Here is a 20521-nt window from a genome sequence, read left to right on the forward strand (position 1 = left end):
CCCCTTTGTCTTCTTTCTCAACCGCAGTTTCCCTGAGGAACTGAAGGCGTTCAATGTGAGTTCAGGTTGACTCCAGCTCATCAAGGAGTTTTCCTCCTTCTTCATACCATCAGAGGTTTCAGTTCAGTTCCCCATTCTCATGCGGCTTTGACCAGGGCTATAAAAGGTGTTCAGGTAAGTATTACAATATTAGTTTTATTATGAAAACTTCATATTGAAGGTACATTTTTTATGAATTAATAGGAAATTATGCAAATGCTAGAGTATCAGCAGCTTTATTTTGGTGTATTCAGTCAACAATCATTCTCTAAATAAAAATGGTCATAACTGTATAATGTTCAATAACAAAATTTGTTTTATTTGTTCTGGAATTTTTCAAATAAAAAATAATGCTGAATTATTGATTAAGTACTGCTATTACAATAGGGCTTATTTTTCATGGAAAGTTGTATATCAGATTCAAGGCATTCTAGAAACTAAATACAGTATAATTTACAGAAATGGTAATTGTCACCCAAGTCATGACTGAAAAATGCTAACAAACACCAGAAACACATTTAAGAAGTACTAATGAAAATCCAAGTTATGATCCTTGCTTTGTCAGCATTTTTGACAACTTTTACAGGGTCTTTGATGATTTTACAAAAACTTCACATAAATTGCTTTGGACATAAATACATTAAAGAGATTAATGGGATAATGGGACTTTGGTGCTATATTGCAATAGGTCATGGAAATGGAAAAAATATGACTAGCATTAATGTACTATCTACAGAGGCATAACATTTTATATACTAAGATGATGATGAGGATGATAAATAATGAATGATGAAAACACATTGGGCACTTGGCTGATACATTGCTAACTTTCTGGCTGTAAGACTTCTTTTCATACAATCAGTTTTTCACATGTTTGTGAGAGTATTGTGTAGATCTGTAAACAGCATTAGAAAATATCAAAAGAAAAGTTAAATTTGGCTTATTATGTAAAACCATTTACTTATAGAAAGAGCACTTTACTGAGTATATAACACGTACGTTTTGAATTTGATGGGTTGTTTATACATTATAGTATTCTTACTGAAGCCTCACAATCCTTGATAATCGTAAGTCCATTTTTATCTTTGAGGAGTATTTGTTATGGAGTTACAAAAGTGGCATGCTGGTATTTTCTATTTAGTGTGTTGAAAATCTGACCTACTGTATGTTAAATGGTATTCAAAAATGTCCTTAGGAAGAAAGAATTTTCACATTGACCAGATTATTGCATCCTTGGTATTATATTCTGTGGGTAAAACCTTTCATTGCTTCATGTCTACATTTGGTATTCAGCTCCATACCCATTAACACCATCTCTTTTTAACTGTCTTTTTCTGATAGTGTCAGTTGGGGCATAATTCGTCTTTCTCAACATCTGGCGGAAGTTGAAAGGACCTGGGTCATCCTGTGCATTGTCAACAGGTGTCTTTCTCTCTTCTGGAGGCTGTGGTGCCTGTCTTCGATCTGTTGAACGAAGCATCTGGCGAAGGTCTGAAGCAGCTTGCATGTTGGTTGTGGACTGTGTACGCCCTCTGCAGAGAAAAGTCACATGTTTAATTAACCTATGTGATGGAACTTCATAATGATTAACTACTAATTTTTAGGAGACATGTAACTCAACAGTGCAAGGTATTTTGAGTACATAATGAAACTTTTTTTGATGAATCATATGCTGTAATATGTATTTCAAAGACAATAGTCATACTTAAGATGTCTACTGTAATTACAATTACACATGATACAAATGATCACTGCAATACAAGAGATTTGCAGGTACAGTATTGTGATTTGAAAAAAAAAAGCAAGTTCTGCTGCAAATTTATATGTGGCCAAGCAGCACTGTCTAATATACTGTAGTTAGGGTTTTTCTTTCCATTAAAATATAAACTATTAATCAATCCAAAACTGGAGAAAGCATTACAGTACTCAAGTGCAACAAATTGGGAACTAATTTTCTTGCTGATGGCACCACAATCTATTTCTGGGAGGGGTCCCGTGTCACCCGGTGAAATAGTCCATTCAGCACTTATTTCTAGGTAATTCTGTTGCTAGATACCAGAGTAGAAAGCTAAATGAAATGCTGGAGTTACTACTTGAGGCTAGCTCCACTAGATGGAGTCGTGTATGGAAAAGGGTGAACTACAAAACACGGACCTTATCCTATAGAGATTCCCAATGTCAAAAAGTCCCAACGAGAGAGGTGCGATACAAGCCCATGCACTACTCATGGACTGTATATGAGAGCAACACTAGCCATATTCCATTTTAGCACGTTTTTAGTTTCACACGTAATTTGCCATTGTGATCCTTATTTTGTGCTCTATTTTGGATTTTATGGCATCCTCGCAAGGTTCTTCTTCAATTACTTGAGTACCAGTGTTTTGTTGTTTTTAGGCAATTGAGGCTTCTTATTTTCCCTTTTGGTTTAATAATTAAAGGGATTTATAACGCCGTCTCGATCTCCTCTCACGTCGTCTCTTGACTTCTCTTGGTCTTGAGCCGGCATGTTTGTTTGTGTTTTTATTTGTATCCCTTTTTTTTGGGATGTTTTTACCATTAATGATCCCTAACTTTAGTGGGTTTGATTAATTTTTGTTTGTTCTGTACCCATTTACTACGAGAAGTGCTGTTTAGCCTTTAGGCTTACTTAGGCTACCCCCCCCGGGCCCATTCGCTTTATCATGGCTTCATTACGAGTGATTTTTATTACGGAGTGATGTTTAGCGTTAGGCTGACTACCCACTCCAGGCCCATTCGCCTTTTATCATGGCTTCATTCACGGGGTGATGGTTGGCGTTTAGGCTAGCCAGCTACCCCTGGGGCCCATTCGCTTTTATCGTGGCTTCATTCACGAGAAGTGTTGTTGAGCGTTTTAGGCTACTTAGACTTCTCCCTCGAGCCCATTCGCCATTATCATGGCCTCATTATGCTTTATTTTTGTCACTCACTTCTCTCTTAGCCTTTGGGGATCTTATTTTCATTGGTACTGTTACGGTTTTACTTTGTTTTTATAATTTTAATTTTGTGAATTTTAACTTTGTTTCCTTCCTGGTCAAGTGCTGTCTTGCTGTTTAGGCTACGTGGTTTCCCCCTCGGCCTATTCTTCTTATTTTGGCTTTATTTTGCCATGTTTTAGACTCACTTCTCTAAGTGTATGGGAACATGATTTTCATTATTACATTTAATTTTTGACCTTGTGCTTGGATCTTTTGAATTTTATTAATTTTGGGATACTTTTCATTTAACTGGAGGTTGGTCATGTCCCTTCACATCCATGTTGTGTTGGGCCTGCCTATCCTCCTACATGTACCTTATAGACAATTTTGTTTTATTATGATTTTTTTGAGTTATTGGTTAGCCTTTACCCCTCTCTAGGCTGCCTTCCTTTACATCGCCTCAGTTAGGTTAGCATAGGGTTGGCTGTAACACTTTTTCCCTTCTGGGAAAAATTCGTTATGAGGGACGATCTCGATCATGCGTGTGAGTTTCATGTCGGTGATCTCGTTCTGTACATGTGTGTTTTATGTCTGGTACTTCCCTTTGGTTTTGACTTGGATATATTGCCTTTCGTCCACCCCTCTCCCTGTTTGGCTTTTCACTTGAGGCTAATGTTCCTAATAAGTTAAGCTGGAATGGCGAGGGTTTACCCTCGTAGCCCTATCTAGTTCAATCCTTCTTTAGGTTGCTTACCAATGGTGAGCCGGGAGTGCTCTCCCCACTCCTGTTCACACTTCTTTACCGACTATATATATGTTATTTTGTGGTTTCAGAGTCCCCTTCTCTCCTTTTATCCTTTGCTCTCTCTCTCCCTTGGTTTGTTTTCAAAGTTTGTTAACTTTCCAAGGCTTGAGAGCAATTATCATTTATTTTATGTTGTAGCCTACATCCCCTCCTCTGCATTGATTGATTGTCCTTCGGTGTGTCTGAGTTGGCACTCCACCTGGACCTGAGGTGACCAGAGTGCTCTCCCCCCACTCCTGTTCACACTCCTTTTATCTTTCATTGCTCTCCTGGCCGAGGGTTTTGCCTTTCCTCTCTTTTTCTCTCGCTCTTGTCGGCAACACAGCTTACATAGCGAGGGGATCTATGAGAATCTCTGGGCACCGGGAGTGCTGTCCCACCCCTGGTCGCTTTTGGGTTACCAACCTCCTGGCCTATCCCTTCCTTCCTTTTACGTCATTCTTCCCTTCGTGGTGCTTCCTACATGTTACGACCTCACTGTTGGGATCTCATACGAGGCCAGTTAGCGTTCTCCACCTAACTGTCTTCTGCTTTATTTACTTTGCGTTCCCCTCCTTTTGCTACTACCTGTTCGGTGTTTAGTTATCTTGTTGCGCTCTCCTTGCTTACTGCTACGGGGCGGTTTTTAGTGTTTAGCTGTCGGCGTTTATTCCCCACCGCTATCGCCGTTCAGGATATCCTCCTCCGGGGTTTTCTCTCTTGGCTCGGAGTCGCCCACTTCGAACAGTTCGGCACCTTCCCACATTTTGTTCAAACATGATCGCTTCGGAATGTTCCGTTGACTCTGTTTTTATGTCTGAGTTTTGTCCTGTTAGCCCGGTTTTCTCTCCGGTTTCTCCAGGAGTTTTCCTGGTCTGACTAGTCTATGGCTGCTCACGGTGCTCTGCTCCGCATCCGTTCCAGCATGCCCTTTTCTCATCGTTTTCGGCTGGTTTTGTCAAGTGCAGGAATGCTCCGCTATCCTGCAACAAACCAGCAGTCCACCGGAGTCTATAGCTCCATTCCGGTCGCAGTCTGTTTTGGATTTATAGTTTGGTACGGAAGGTTATGAAATGCGCTATGCTCTCCTCGAGCAGGCTTCTTGATGAACCCGTAGGTTTTATATATACCTGTCGGTTTCGTCTCCGCCAAACTCCGCCTCATGTGACTTATTCTTGACTCGGAAGGTTGTAAACGCTTATGCTCTCTCCGAGCAGACTACTTGATGAATCCGTAGGTTTTATTTATACCAGTCTGTTTATCGCCAAACGCCGCCTCCTTTGGCTTATTATTAGTCGTTTTGGCACCCGGCAGATTGCGTTATGCAGCTATGCTCTCCCTGAGCAGGCTACCTGATGAACCGTGGGTTTCATATATACCTGTCGGTTTACCTCCATCAGCTCCACCTCATGTGGCTTATTAATAGTCGCCTTCGCGAATAAATCGCAGGGCTAATATACGGCTCTTCCAAACTCCGTCTCGGGCGGGATTCTCGTTAATTCGGTAGGTTTCGCCTAAACCTATCGGTTCTCCCTCTGTGGCTTATTAATAGTTAATCTTTCGGTGTTTGGGCTCTCTCCGGCGAGATTCTCGGTGGATCGTAGGTTTCATATCGCCCTATCGATTTCCTCCGCCAAACTCCGTTTCCGAACTGAATTCTCAGTAAATTGGTAGGTTTCATATACACCTATCGGTTTTCTTCGCCAAACTCCGTCTTATATAACTTATTGATAGATTTGTTCCTCCGGTGTCTGGGGTCCTAAATTTTCCCCCTCCTGGAGGCGACGCAAGTCTCGTAACTCTTCGCTTCAAGTTAATTGTTTACGGAGAGTTTTCTGAAACGCCACGGCCTTCTGTCTCGTTCTCGGACCTGTGAACATCGCCCGGAGCGATAAGTAGGTGCGGGAATATTGAGACAAACCTTTCCCGCTTGCTCGGAATTGGGTGAGCAAACTTTCCTTTAGGTTAGATTACCTTCTCATCCCTTTTCGGTTCCTGGTCTACCGTCCCTAAGGTGATCTAAAAAAAAGTAAAAAAAAAAAAGACCCTTTTTAAACCAAGAAGACCCGCTCAGGGCCCCCTCAAGGGCGCCTCGGATCTCTAATCCGGTGCCATCTACGAGTTTGGCCTCGTCTTCTGGAAAGGGACACGCCCCAAGCAAAGCAAGTGGTTACCCCTCCTTCCTTTGTTGAAAACTCTTTCACGGGTCTCCTTATAAAGGAGCTCGTTATGAGGGTCATTGTCAACCTATTAAACTAACTATCTACGTCATGGTCCATACCTTCCCTTTCCAGGAGCTTAAATCCCAAGAGATTAATCTCAAGACTCATTGTCAATGGATCACCTGTTAAGTCCTGCTCGTTCTGGAATTCTGCTCGTTCGGACATCTCTCCTCTTTTCCCCTCCAGTCTAGGGAATCTTGGTGCCCTTCCCTTTATGCTTCCCAGCATGAAGGCACCCTCCTGTCGGGGTGTGGGCACACGGAGGTTGGTGGAAGGGCATTTCTTCCCTCTCCGGTCTGGTATCCCTCTTATCCGGGTTTCACCAGACTGTCAGAACGAGCATGGCATCTGTCTGGCAGGATCCATAAGTGAGCCCTCAGCTAGGGCTGACACATCGCTCCTAAGAACTCCTAACGGAAAGGGCAGGCTGGAGAATTCCAATTCTTTTCAGCTGTGGGTTCACTGCCTCTTGAGAGCCCTGCTTCTTACCCTTGTGCTCAATGTAGCCCCTCTTATCAACAGGCTTGTTTTGAAATGTATCGCTGAGGCATTTCCGGAGACAGATATCACAGATACATTCACAGTGAATCTTCTAACCCGGACTACGCTTCTAATTTATTCAGCGCACAGCCCCTAAGCTTCGGAGTCAATTTTTTGAAACCTGAAAACAGGGTGTGTCAGGCTTGCCTGCCTGGCCTTGAGCTGAAAAAATCTTTTGAACAGTTTTCACCTGAGAATTAATCTTTTCCCCAGGTGACTGCTGGAAGGTCAAGGATTTCTGGGGCTACTATTGTTACCCAGAGCCTCCTGTTCTCAGGGTGTCTACCCACGAGCAGAATGGTCTGATCTTGCCGGGACCTGTCCCAAGTCCGCAAGAAGTTCATGTAGTTCAAGAGCCCCCTGCTCAGGCGGTGGTGCAGGCTCTTCAGGTCTCTGCCCCTAGACAGCCGTCAGCTCTCACTCCCAGCCTCCTTCCCGATGTGTGCGTGGTTCAGCCAACACATCAGCCCCTGTAACACCCCCGTGTCTCTGCTCTCCCACGGCCTCCGCCGAGTTTTTTGCTTCATACGAAAAATCTAAGGAAAGAATTTTCACTAGACATTTGGCCAGAGGCTTGCCCTCAGGGTTATCATAGGAGACAGGAAGCATCCTACTCCTCTCGAGAAATTGGGAAGGCATTCAGCTTCGGAGGCAATCAAGCCTCCCCTCCCCTGTAGTATTTCTCCTTATGGGTGGGAGGCTGTACCATTTTCAGGGGGCCTGAACTTCAGTTCCTGGGCCCAGAGTATAGTTAGTCAGGGCGGGTGGAGCTGGACTGTTGTTTCCCTTCAGGTTCAATCAGCCTCCATTGCCAGAGTTCTGGGGTCTTTGTGAATGGCCTGTTGTGCTTTTCAGTCTGCAAGGAAGTTCCTTCCACTGGAAAATTTTTCGGTGTCCCGTTTGTTTACCTTATTCATGCGGCCAAGTCTTGTAACCAGTCTTGTGGGTTCGGATCCTACTAGCCATGGAGTTTTAACCACCTCTATAGACCTTTCCGACGCTTCCTTTCACATCTTGGTTGCAGAAAGGTCCTATCCCTTCTTGGGATTCAGACTCGAGGAGCAGGCGTGCCTTCAGGTTCATGCCCTCCTCAATGCGGCTCCAGAGTCTTTGCCAGTTTGAACAATGCCGTGAGTTCAACAGCCCGTATTAGAGGCTATGCTAGCTGCATATCTAGTTGCCTGGCTCATTTGGGCACCCAGCTGGAAATTGCCTGGCGCTCGGGTCATTATAATCGGTTTCTAGAGTCTTTGGGCTTCTAAGTAACTATAGGCTGAATCCCACCTGATTCAGGAGGGTAGCCTTCCGTAGTTATGAATCCAGTGAAGTGGAAAGAGATAGCAAGGGCATCCTATCATTTCATTATCTCAAGCATACCTCTCCCGGTGCCCAAGAAAAGGTCTGGGTTTTCCAGTTTACTTCAGTGATGGTTCTCCTTCTGAAGTCAGCGGGGTTTATGACCGGGTATGGGTGGAGTCAGACGTGTCTCCTGATTCCTCCTGCTTGAATAGTGGCCTCCGGCCTTGTACAACTATCAAGTGCTTACCAGTCAGTTCCTCTCCAGCTTTCCCTCCGGCCTCAGTATTCCCACACCGCCACCTCTCTGGGCGGGTGAGGTGGATATTTTTTGGCCCAATGAAGTACATGGTACTTAGTGGAGTCACGTTCAGTTCCACATCAATGCTTTGGAGGGCGGTGACAGTCTTCCTGTCCTTGGGAAACTTCTTCCCCAAGAGGTTTCCTTTTAGCTGGTTCTGAACAAACAGCGAGCACTAGTCTTTGTAAACAAGTGGTTTTGGACTCGAATTGTTACGTTCAGGTTATGGTTCATTCTTCTCCATAACCAGCAGACGCAGGTGCCTCTGTCTATCACCCTTCTCAGGGGTCCAAGGTCACTGCTTTTTCCCTATCCAGGGCCTCCCCTGGTGTCGGAATAGTCTCAGACGGAGCATCATTCAGGTAGTCTTGTGACCTTTCCTAGGCCTGGAAGTAGGTCTGTTTGCAACCCAGTTCAGCCACAAAACTATCAAGCTGTCCCGTCTGGTATAAACTCAGCCTCGGCAGCCCTCAAACTCTGATGTCCTGGCTTTGGTCTTTGTGAATCTTACAGTTTAGGAGGAAACTGATATTGGTCCTGTTATTACTGTTTCCTGAAATCAGTTAAGGATCCTACTCTGCAGTATGGTTCTGCAGTTAAGTAACTAGCACTCTTCACATAGTTTTCAGACTACAGTACTGATGGCCGCATTGGCCTCGAGAAAGTGTTTTGTTGGAGACCAGACTCATGTGGCCCTTAACTTTCATCCCTAAGGTCTGTGTTCGTCTAGAACAGTACTCAGAAATCCACATCTGGTTTCCTGGTCTTTTGAGTAATGTATCGGAGTTAGCCCGTAACCCAACAATCATCTTGTTTTACCTTTCCTTGTTAAGGAAGTCCCAAAATTTTTAATCAGCTTAGCTTCTAGTGTGTTAGTTTTCCTGTACTGTCTGCCCTGTCTGTGCGGAACCACAGTTTAGTTTCCCCTCATCAGTAGTGTTCTGAATTCTCACCCTAACTTTCTATCTACAATTGAAGGTCCTCATTTTCGGTGGTCACCTTTGGAAAGTACTCCCCTTTTACAAGGTCTGTTTCTGTGTCCAGTTTTCTCCTTGCAGGCTTTTTAGACAGGACCTCACCAATTTTTGTCAGGTCCTCTCCTTAAAAAAAGGGGGGGCACTGTCATTGGTCTGCTGTTAGGCAGGAATTATTTTCTTAATACAAGCCTATTCAGGTGCTATTCTAAGCTCATGATCTTAGACGGTGACCACTTACATTATTTTCATTACATGAACTTAGAGGACCTTACTAATGTTCAGGAATTCTCCTAGTTTTTCAACGTTTCTATTTAAGTCTTTAATAGCATAAGAATGATGTTTATTTCTCTGTTATTATTTCACCGGGTGACACGGACCATCCAGAAAAGGAAAATCTGTTTCTGGAGGAATTTGATCATCGGTGACCCACCCTGTTTTTTCATTCTCTCCCTTGATAAACTTCATTCTAGTGAGGTGGAGTGCTAACATGGAATGCGGCTGGAGTGTTTGCCTTGGCCTGCAGTCCGCGAGTGGTGCATGGGCTTGTATACGACTTTCTCTCGTTGGGACTTTGACCTTGGGAATCTATGGGGATAAGGTTCGTGTTTTTGATTCACCCTTTTCCATACACGACTCCATCCTGAGTAGACTCGCTCTGGGGTAACCAACTCCAGCATTTCATTTAGCTTTCTCTGGTATCTAACCTTGGAGATTACCTAGGAAATAAGTGCTGAATGGACTATTTCTGGTGCTTTGGGCCCCTCTCCAGAAATAGATTTTCTTGTCAAATCCTTTATTGATATGTGAACAATCAACTGAGCACTCTTACTGGAGATACCCATGGCTACCCAAAGATGGGTGGCTGACTCTCCTGTTAGGTACAGTCATAAACCTTGTAGCAGCGGATGGATAACAAGAAGTAATATTGTAATAATGTATGTATGAGAATACAAACCTTAGGCTCTTGAATGGAGTAACTTCAGCTATAGCTGGTCTAGTCAATGAATCTTGGTAACTAGGTAGTGCAGTAACCAGTGGTTGACCTGCCCCTTGGTTGGGGACCACCCACTTGCTCAACAAGCAAAGCACGGCTTCAGCCACCTTAGTAACATTAGCATGACGCACTCCATTATGCTGTTGTTGAAGCTGACTTGCTGAGTATGTCTCTGAGTGGTTGACGATTGTGGGTTATTTTCGGAATATTGTATTCTCTTTGTGCTTTTGATTGGAATGATGGGGCCTAATAATTCTGAACCTGATCGACTGATTGCACATGCACAATTCATGTCTTCATTAACCACTGACCCTCAGTCAGTGTGTGCCTTGTGCAGAAGCCGAGAATATTCACCATGCCTCGGCTGCACTGAGTGTGTGTGTGTGTCTTTGTCACCTGATTAGTGGAAGAAACACAGTTCAAGAAGGAAGAAGGTGAGGTAAAATCCATCATTCTCTTCCGAGGGCACTACTCACCTGTATCACCCCTTCTGCATTGTGGCGCCCCAAACCCAACTGCAGTGCAATAGTATATAATTCACTCATTTGCCAGAAGTGTGACACAACTCAAAAAATGTGTTTTTTGAGTTAATGATACTAGCACATAGCCCATTCTTTGTTTAATACAGTGCTAAAAACGTCTTATTTGTATTTGTAATACGAACCGCTAGAGGGCATGACATGTCACTATTACACTATAGAGAGTATAGAGAGTTTTAAACTTTCAAATGCTTCTCCTGAAAAATAGCAATTTTTGAGTTATGTCACTCTTCTGGCAAAGGAGCGATTATGTTCAAAGTGCTTTGGTTTGGACTAGCAATTGCTGTACCCCAAAGGTCTTCACACAAGTGTTCATGCTGATGTCAGTTTGGGGCCATTTGTTTGGGATCTCTCTGTTGCAGTTTAGCGATGAATGGCTGATCCTGGCATCCTTTGAGACACAATTGCTCTAGGGTTGGGATCAACATTTCTTATTTTGTCACAATCTGGGGATTGTGATAAACTTAGAGAAGTGATCTACCCAAACAGGATGCTGATCTACCCAAACAGGATGAAGTACCTGGGTGTGCTAGTAGTGCAGACTCAAGGAGGTGACTGCAGTTCCTGTCCTGACAGGAAAACCAATCAGCTTAGCTTTGGCAAATCCTTCTTGGATGTGTCACAAGCATATCCATACATATTTGTTTCCTTCAGTGCCTAAAAAATTGCAGGTCAGCCACAGTCAATCCTCCAACAATTTTCATTCCATTAAACAGGGAAGTGATGGAGGTCAACATCTGAACTTCTTGTTTTTCTTGAGTGTGGACTTTGGAACCTTCACATAAATTTTCTATAGATGGGGCACTCAATTTCTCTCTTAATGAGGGAGATGAGGCAGGGTAGGACAGGGCAGGTGGTAGAGCATACATATGCTACCTTCTTAGCTGGCCTTTCTTATTTGTGTGGGAAACTATAGTCCACATTTTTTCTAGAGTGAGCTACAAATACAGTAAGCCATACTCTGGCACAGCGTTTTATCATCCTCAACATCACATGCCTGGATGCACAGGAGGTTACATTAGTAATCTTTCTTTTGCTCATTTGCATGATCAGGAAGTTGACATTTCAGGGTAGATCATCATCAGTCACAATCTCAAGACAGTTTCTCTTCCGTAGGGGGTGACAATCCACGTAAAAGACAAGAGGTTTGTATGCATATAGAGATAAATGGTAGATTTTAAAAATAAATTTGTATTTATTTTTTGTAATATATAAACCTGAAGTCTATCATAATCCTACTTCTAACAAACCTTACAGCTCCCTGTTTGTTGAAAGAAGTAGGTTGCTTGCTGAGTGATTGCTTGGTTTCCCCTCCCTCTCATTTGCCAGTTGCTAGTTAACTACTTTGTTACCAAGCTTCAACAGCTGCATCAGCTATTCCCAAAGGTGTTCTACATAAAAGACTGAAGATTTGTATATTTATGAAAAAATGCAAATTATCTTGAAAATTTACAATGTTTGACTGGTAGGTTTTCTCCCCAAAGGCTGTCAGGTTACTCCCCCTCCCCCATATATTTGGCATTTGGTTAGTTAATCTATGGGAGAAAAATAATTGGTCACACTCCCCCTTCAGGAGATTTGAATGGCTTATCCAGAGAAGATGAATTGAGTTAGAATTCTGGTCCTGGGAGAGTTCTTTTCTGTGGCTGAAGAAGGATTGACTCATTTCATAGGGGGATCTTGTGCCTTTTATAGGTCTTCCTCAGCAAAGCTCATAATGATGACAGAATTAAAACAATAATTTCATGAGGTTAATGGCATTCATTTGTGAACGTAATAATCTGGGTAGGGTAAACTTAGCTGTTTTGCTGGTCTATGGTCTCGTCTACTCTGGTCATGGGTTGCCCTCTGAAGGTGCATCCATCAGTAACCCTACCTTGGTCGGAGTCCACTCTGCAATTAGAATCATTAGTCTGTCGGCTCACTAATGACCTGCCCCCTGAAAGACTTCGACAGTATGGCCTAGCTTTCAGTGTTTTGGAGTCTAGTGCCTTAGAGTCTGTAGCTATGTCTGCCATTCAAGTGGTGTTGTGACTAAACACTTTAACAGATTTCTCGATGACAGGCCTTGGAACTTCAGGTGTGTAAACTGTGTTTAGGAGGTTAGTGTCTGGAGGCAGGGATTTCACATTTCTAGCTCATCAATGTTCAAACAGTAGGTTAACATCATTTTTCATAAGAGACAAAGTCTCTTTTTTTCACTATGTGTATCAAATGACAGGATGATTGCCTCTAGTAGCCAGTGATCAGTCCCTGCTTCTGCTCTAAGAAATGTTGAAGAGATCAAGTTAAGAGCAGATTCTAGGGACCCCATCCTTAACTGGGCTGTCTTATAAACCCTCAGATAAGTCATCGGGTTCTAGGACATCAGTTTCAGGGAGCTCTTCCTTGTCTGGTACTGCAAAAATAATATGTATATGTTGGAGAAACATGATGTAGAGGTGGTGAACCGCCCATCTCCAGGCTTTTGCAGCTGATTATTCAAAGTGGAGAATGCTATTGGAGGATGGAGACTGGTAATCTACTGACCTTTCGTGAATGATTATATTTAGCAGACTCGTTTCAAGATGGTAGCCCCCAATTTTGTGTTAGCTTCAGTCAGAGAGGGAAACTTTATGATTTCAATAGATCTTCAGGATGCGTACTTTCAGATACCCATTCATCAAAACTTTAAAAAATATCTACATTTTGTATGCAGAGAGAGTTCTCAAATCCAAACCTCTAAGCTTCGGACTGCCTATAGCGCCTAATGTTTCACAAGTGTTTTCAATTTAGTTTTGGCTTGGCCCCATTCGAGAAATATTTGTCAACAGCAGTACCTCAGTGATTTGTTAATCCTAGCTTTGTCAAAATATCGTCTGATTCCAGACAAGGGTTGTGGTCTGGACTTCTGCAAAACACTAGGCATTGTGGTAGACTGGAATAAGTTCAACATCTTTCCCAATCAACAGAACAGGTATCTGGGCATGCTACTGGACTCTGTGAGAAAGGAAACGTTCCCAGTGGACTCCCAAGTAGTCAAGTCCAAGGATTTAATGAGAAAATTCCTATCTTAACAGGAGCAACCAGCTCAGTTGTGATAGACTATTCTCAGTCATTTATTTTGTCTAAAGAGACTTGTTCCTCTTGATCACTACCATCTGTGGTCTCTCTATGGCAGCTGAAACACTTTTTGTCAGTTCACCATCATTCTCCCTTCCGTCTTGTTCCACTGAATCGAGGAGGTCAAGAAATATCTCCTCTCCAGATGTGCTCCTATTCCTGGATGCCTCAAAGAAGGGATGGGAGAGCTCACTTGAAAGGGGAGTTCATCTTTGGGTGGTGGAAGAAGGAACTAGTCTGTTAACACATGAGTGTTATGGAGATGTTAGTTGCATGGCTAGCCCTGCTATCATTTCAAGATACTAAGGAATTGCTGTGGTGTTGACGAGAGACAACACAGTGGTGGCCTATGTCAGCAAGGAAAGGGGAACAATGTCTAAAGCTCTGTGCCATCCAGTTGCAAAGATCCATGAGTGGGCAGGTGGTGGGTAGAGGGGGTCTACATCCTGAAGTAGTGAAAAAACTGTTCCAAGATATGGGGGTCTTCCTTTACTGGATCTGTTTGTGACCAGGTCAAACAAGAAACCCCCGGTCTTTTGCCCTCCAATTTCAGATCCTTGGGCAGTGATGGAAGATGTGTCCCAACATCTCTGGGGCATCAAAGCTATGAATGACTAAGGTGACTGCTCTGTGGGCGCAGGCTGAAAGGCATGCAGAACTACTATCACTACTAATAGAGACTCGAAGGGAGCTACCCCTATGGCCCACTCTTCTTCAACTCCTTGTTCAAAGTTACCATCAGTCCCTTACCTTCTGGAGCACCAACTAGGTTAAAGCACATGCTGAACATCAGTATAGATACAGATGAGCACATAGTGAGCAACCATTTCTAATTAGTCTAGAATGAGTCTCCTTTGGTCACCTTCTTGTCCAAGGGGGGAGATGACACAATCAAGTGTACCCTAACCTGTTAATTTGTATTAGCTAAAGTGGATTCTCTTGCTTTCTAGATCCCACTACTAAGTAATAGAGTATGCTTCCTTGTAGGAAGTGGCATTGTTCTTTGGGAGTGCCTTTCCCAATTTTAAGGGTTACAGCCCAGGGCTTTACTCTTCTGACCTTCTTACCAGATTTGTAAGGGGTTCTTCAGAAGAATGTTCCCTGTGGACATCTCTTTCACCCAGGGGCATTTTCTTCTAAGTGAAATGTTACTACAGCCACTTTTAAGACAATCCCTCACCTAAAGAGTAAGTACCACTGTGGGAGTAAATGAATCTTCTAAAGTGCTGTAATATGTATTTTTCTTAGATATCCTACTTTTACCATCCCACCGAGCCCCTAAGTAAGATAAAATGACGATCATTGCTAGCAGGAATGGTGGTTCTCCCAATCACTCGCTTGCACAACCATATGGCTATCCTGGTAACTACATTCATTCAACTGTGTATGTGTACATACACACATGGATCACATTAAGGTAAACTGCACATACTGTGCATTTGCTCACCTCTCTTTTGCTAATATTTTATTTTCTCTATTGGGTAACCCAAAGAGAGAGAAAGAGAGTGAGCGAAAGCACAGGTGCAAACACAGTAAGTGAAAATTTATTTTAACATGATGGGTGCATGTATGCACAGTATATACTGTATATGCACACACAAACATTTTGAAAAATGTGCTATGTAATAGTACATAACATCACATTATTACTGTATTAATGTATAATATTGAACTACATTGAATAGATGTCCATAAAAATACTGAGAGAGAGAGAGAGAGAGAGAGAGAGTGTTTTGTTTATAAAAGATGCTGAAACTTTTTATGCTGTATAATTTTTTTTCATATTTTACATATCTTAACAATGCTGTATCCAGTAAGTAAGTAGAACTACTCCAACCAGCTACACAAAGTACAGTATATCTGAACATGATGCATGTGTGTACATATACACATATGCATGCACACTGTGCAGTTTTGTAACAAAAAGTTTTGTGTACTTTTAGATGCACATATACACAGACTGAAAAATATTTGTATGTAATACACTACTATATTAAGTTCAGTACTGTATTGTACTGCATCAAATAAATGTCAATAAAAATACTATATGGAGAGAGAGAGAGAGAAAGCAGGGGGAAAATAGCTATACTGCCTAATGAAATTAAAATTTCAAACTATTGAAAAAATACCGAAAAAATATGATATAGTTGACATTTAAATATAAAATTTAGTGTTGAAAATCACGTCAAGGGATGATTAAAAATGTAAGGTAAGTGGATATAATTAACTGCAGTATTATTGAAATGGAAAAATGATACTACTTCTAGGAGACAGACCTTGTGAGTAGGCCACACACACTTGTTTCAAGAAATGTGGCAATTTAAATTTTTGTTGAGGCATGTGAAGATGAATGTATGAACTGTACAGCAAGGATTAACACGTCATATGAAAGAGTCTTGATACTGAATTTTTTATATGAAAGAGTCTTGATACTGAATTTTTTTTTTAAGGAAAAAGTAAATATGCTGACCTGTTCAACTCAGGAGGCAGAATGCCTGTACCGCAAACTACAGCACCCTTCCATTGTTTGATGTTTGAATCTGACTGCTCCACATTAACCATATTTTGTGTCTTCAGTCCATCCTTTACCTTAGACAGTTTCTCCTGCCGAAGGTCAACATCAGCTGGCTGATTTCCTTTAGACCTGTTTAAAAGAAATTTGTCAGATTTTGAAGGATTGGAAATATTTTCAGGCTTTCCGTGATCAAGGGAATATTTTAATATTTAGTTAAGGTATAGTGCTGTTCTGCAACTGGAGAGTGATTGCAAAAGAAACACTTTGAATAAGCACTAGCACTTTAATGATTAATTATAAATATTGTTTTGAACCAAATAATAATAATACAGTATGTCTAATGGCAGTAGTAATATTGATAAACAAAGTAAAACAATATACTTCACACAGTTTTGTTATTAAAACATGAAATTCATTAAGCAGAAAAAAAACAATGATTTCAAGGCATGTACAGCAATCATATGTTAAATATACAAGCACATGTCAGCTAAATACCGTATACCTTTAACAATTTTCCATGCAGTGCTGATTTTACTTTGAAATACTTTCATTAACTCTTAAAGCTTACAATCATAGGGAGTACCTTTTTCTAATAGCTATATCCAACTTTATCTATGAAGCATCTATACTTTTTCATTCCTGTAATAAAGCATATTTATTTGACTGTACCTACCTTCAAGTCAAAGCAAATGATATAAACTTCTTAGGCATAATGGAAATCAAAAATTTCTGGTAAGGGCAAAATAACAAGTAAGCCAGTTGAAGTCACTGTTCTGCCTGATAATTATTCTGACACAGTATTACTGTATTACAGACTTAACCAGTGAAAGTTAGTTTAATTGAACCAACCTATTAAATTCATCTTGAAAATTTAATAGTTCCTAGAAAATATTTTTAATAAGGATGTGTCTTTGCAATTACGCACTTTAAAAATAGAATAGTACTTTCTCCTTTAGCTAAGAAAAATTAAAATATTTTAACCAGAAACATTGAAATTTTTTTAAAGTACATTAAACAAAATAAGTAGTCTATGAAAACACATTCAGCTGTTAGTCTTATTACAATATAATTAAGAATTGATTATGAAATACTGTACAATTCTTGCACTTTGTTGCAGAAGATTCTTAATTTTGATATTTCTTCTCATCCATTGCAGGCAATATCAGAGAAAAACTCTTTGAGAAACAGGAGAGACAGCTGAAACTTCTAATTGACAACATGCTAAAGGTATTACTATAAAACCTAGCTTACACTGCCAAACTTTTTTAAAAGTTATACATTCAAGTAAACTAGCTTATGCAGTCTAATATTAGTTTGAACTTATTTGACATGGTTGATATTTGTTTCATGGCACTGATAATAAATTGAAAACATTTCTATTGTTATATAGCTGGCTATAAGTAGTAGTTAAAACAGAAAGTTCACCAGCATCAGAATTATCACTTGCAAATCTTACAGTATTTCACCCTAGACACATTTGAACTTTAAAGTAATTCCAGCACATTAAACATTATTAAATTTGTTTCTGTTTTTGGAAAAAATGCATAGCAGTAATGGATTTTTTAAGATTAATAATTTATGGATTTGATAAGTAAACACTACAGTGTTCAATAAGAATAAAAAACTAAGAAACATTTTATTGTTATTTTTAATTCAGATGAAATTTCCTTCATGACTCCAGTCTTGTATACTTTCCTTAGATGAAGATGATTAACCAAATGAAGTTTGATAAGACAAATACTTCCTAAACCTAAATTATAAATTCAATCTTTTCACTTTGTAATGCATTTTATTACTGCCCTTTTTGTCAGCTTCATAGTTTTTCAAACATGGTAAAGGGGGTTGTGAATAATAATTTGAATGAGCTATTGTAATCTTAGGGCAAGTTTTGATACCAGTCATATTGCTTACTTCTGTGCCTGTGTTGAAATAAGTTATGGTAGCTGTACTTATGGGACAGTTAAACCTATTGGAAAAAATTAAATCTTCTCAGTGCCAAAAAACAAACTGTTCATTACTAAATTGGAGGTCAGATTATAATCCATGCAAATTACTGCATGAATATTTCTAATATATTGCTTAAAACATAAAACAGCCTAGGAAACTAAACTCATTTAATTATTCTCACAGATTTCTGTCTAAAAATGTCCTTGTGAGTGACCTTAACTGACCTCTGCCTGCTGGAATGATGCATTTTGGAAGCTAATGGAGCATCCCACGGTGTGTCAGGATTGAAGTCCGGGGTTGGACTGAAGGGTTTCAAAGAGTTAACTCATAAGTGAAGGATCAATAACAAAAGGATGCCTCTGAGAAAAGTACTTTAGTACAGAAGGTAATCATGCAAGATTTCTATTCCACTAGTGAAAAATAGGTTTAGTAAAAGACTGAGAGCATTAGTTTGTATCTGTACTTGTTAACATATTTAAAACCCGAGTAGACCTAATAGGTGATGACATATACAAAAATGAAGGATTATTTGAAGATCAGCCCAAAAATGAGAGAAATCAGCTCTCTTGAATTAGTATGACACATAGTTAATCAATTTAAACCATTAACTAAAGGATGGTTGGGACTGCTGATTTTCTTTTTATTTAATCTTACCAAACTGTACATCAAGGTCTGATATCACCTGACTTGAGAGACTGTTCTTCAAATGATCCAGATACCAAGTAAAAGAAGTGTTGAGGAGACAGACAGTACATGCACTAGTCCTTATGTTTATTTCCTACTGAATAAATGCCTTTCGTAAATGCATCCTAGTCTTGGTTTATCTAATCTCTAAGTTCTTTAGGATATTCTGGAACACTAGAGGTAATAAGCATGAATAGGGAGGATTGTGTTAACTTGGACGTCATATGCAGTTTGATTTGACTATTTCCTTCAATGGTAATCAACTGCAGAAATCAATTTTTTTCTGCAGTTGCCCTGCCGATCTGAAACCAGAAGTTCATCCTCTCAGAAATGTTTGTTTATAACACTGTCTCTTATTGTATGATACCAGAAACTTAAGTTTTATAACACAACTGTCATATATAGCCTTTATTTTCTGTTTAAAATGTCCCAAGACCAGGTGAAAGAATAAATGATTATTCTTTTATCTAGAATCCAGCTACCTTTCTCAGTGTTCCTATAGTCTAGAAGAATAATGATTATACATGAATATAAAACACTGGATCCACAGGTAGGAACCAGCTACCTTCTCAGTGTGTTCCTGTAGTTCAGACATGAATAAGAATGTATTCTTATTGTAAACTCACTTCTTTATTCTGACATTTCATATATATATTTTATTAATAAGAAACCAACATTAATATACAAAAGTTCAATACAGTAATAATAGAAAAAATTACATTTTTATGTAAATGATAATGTCAGTATATCGGTAGTACTTTTTTATGAAATAATAATATCTGGCAACCCTGTGGACAGTATTATATATCAGACAGTCAGTCAGTTTGAGCTTGACAGACATCGCGCTGCCCAACCTAACACACTGCTTCATCTAGCTTCATTTAGCGGTTATATTACTTTGCAAGTCTATTGTTATATATTTTGGCTTTTTCAAATATGTCATTCAAACTGTTTAACAGCAATTCATCTTATATCTCAAAACTAAAGTTATCGACATTCAAAGCATCTCCTCCATAACGAATGCACCGATCTTGAAACAAAAGCAAGGCCTAGCTAAATAAATTGTCTACATAGAGAGTTTTTTCATTTGTCCTCGAAAATTTTTGGGAAATTTTTTCAAAAATGTTTTTCAAAAACGAAAAATATTCAAAAAAAAAAAAAAAATTGAAAAAATGCTCCCTTACTTTGTTCTAATATATAATACTGTCTACCACGTAAATTTGAGCTCTTAGTTTGCAAAAGTTATGGAAGATGCATTTATCACAGTACATTAAACAGGCACAAAATTTGAAACTGATTCATTAAAAACACGGGAGTTATTAGCGAAAAACGATCAAACGCTCCTCATAGTTATAAAACTTTGAAGGCCGATATCTCAAAACTAAAGTTATCGACAAGTACATTCAAACTGCATTCAATCAATGAAACAAAAAGCAAAATGAAAGCTAAATAAATTGTTAGAAAGAGAGTTTTTTTTTTCATTTTGTCCTCGAAAATTTTTTGGAATTTTTTCCAAAAATCAATCAAGTTTTTCAAAAAACGAAAAATATTCATTAAAAAAAAAAAAAATTGAAAAAAAAAGCATCTGTAAATGGATATGCATTTTAGGTAATGAAGACGAAAATTATGGTTATTCCTTTGCCTA

At 40.0% G+C, this 20521-nt stretch overlaps 2 protein-coding genes across 2 annotated transcripts in view; one reads left to right on the forward strand and one right to left on the reverse strand.

Moving 5' to 3' along the window:
- LOC136836734 (vitelline membrane outer layer protein 1-like) overlaps nt 1–20521 on the forward strand; it is a 276601-nt gene that overhangs the window by 89768 nt on the left and 166312 nt on the right. The gene's annotated exons all lie outside the window — the stretch shown is intronic.
- The window catches only part of LOC136836729 (myosin-IIIb-like), a 170456-nt gene continuing 151108 nt past the window's right edge, over nt 1174–20521 (reverse strand). Inside the window, 3 exon segments of the mRNA XM_067101249.1 lie at nt 1174–1571; nt 16201–16374; nt 18417–18494. Of these exon segments, the coding sequence (XP_066957350.1) occupies nt 1316–1571; nt 16201–16374; nt 18417–18494 (508 nt within the window). The 3' untranslated portion in view covers nt 1174–1315.

This window comes from Macrobrachium rosenbergii, chromosome 56 (genome assembly GCF_040412425.1).
Source record: "Macrobrachium rosenbergii isolate ZJJX-2024 chromosome 56, ASM4041242v1, whole genome shotgun sequence".
Taxonomy (NCBI): domain Eukaryota; kingdom Metazoa; phylum Arthropoda; class Malacostraca; order Decapoda; family Palaemonidae; genus Macrobrachium; species Macrobrachium rosenbergii.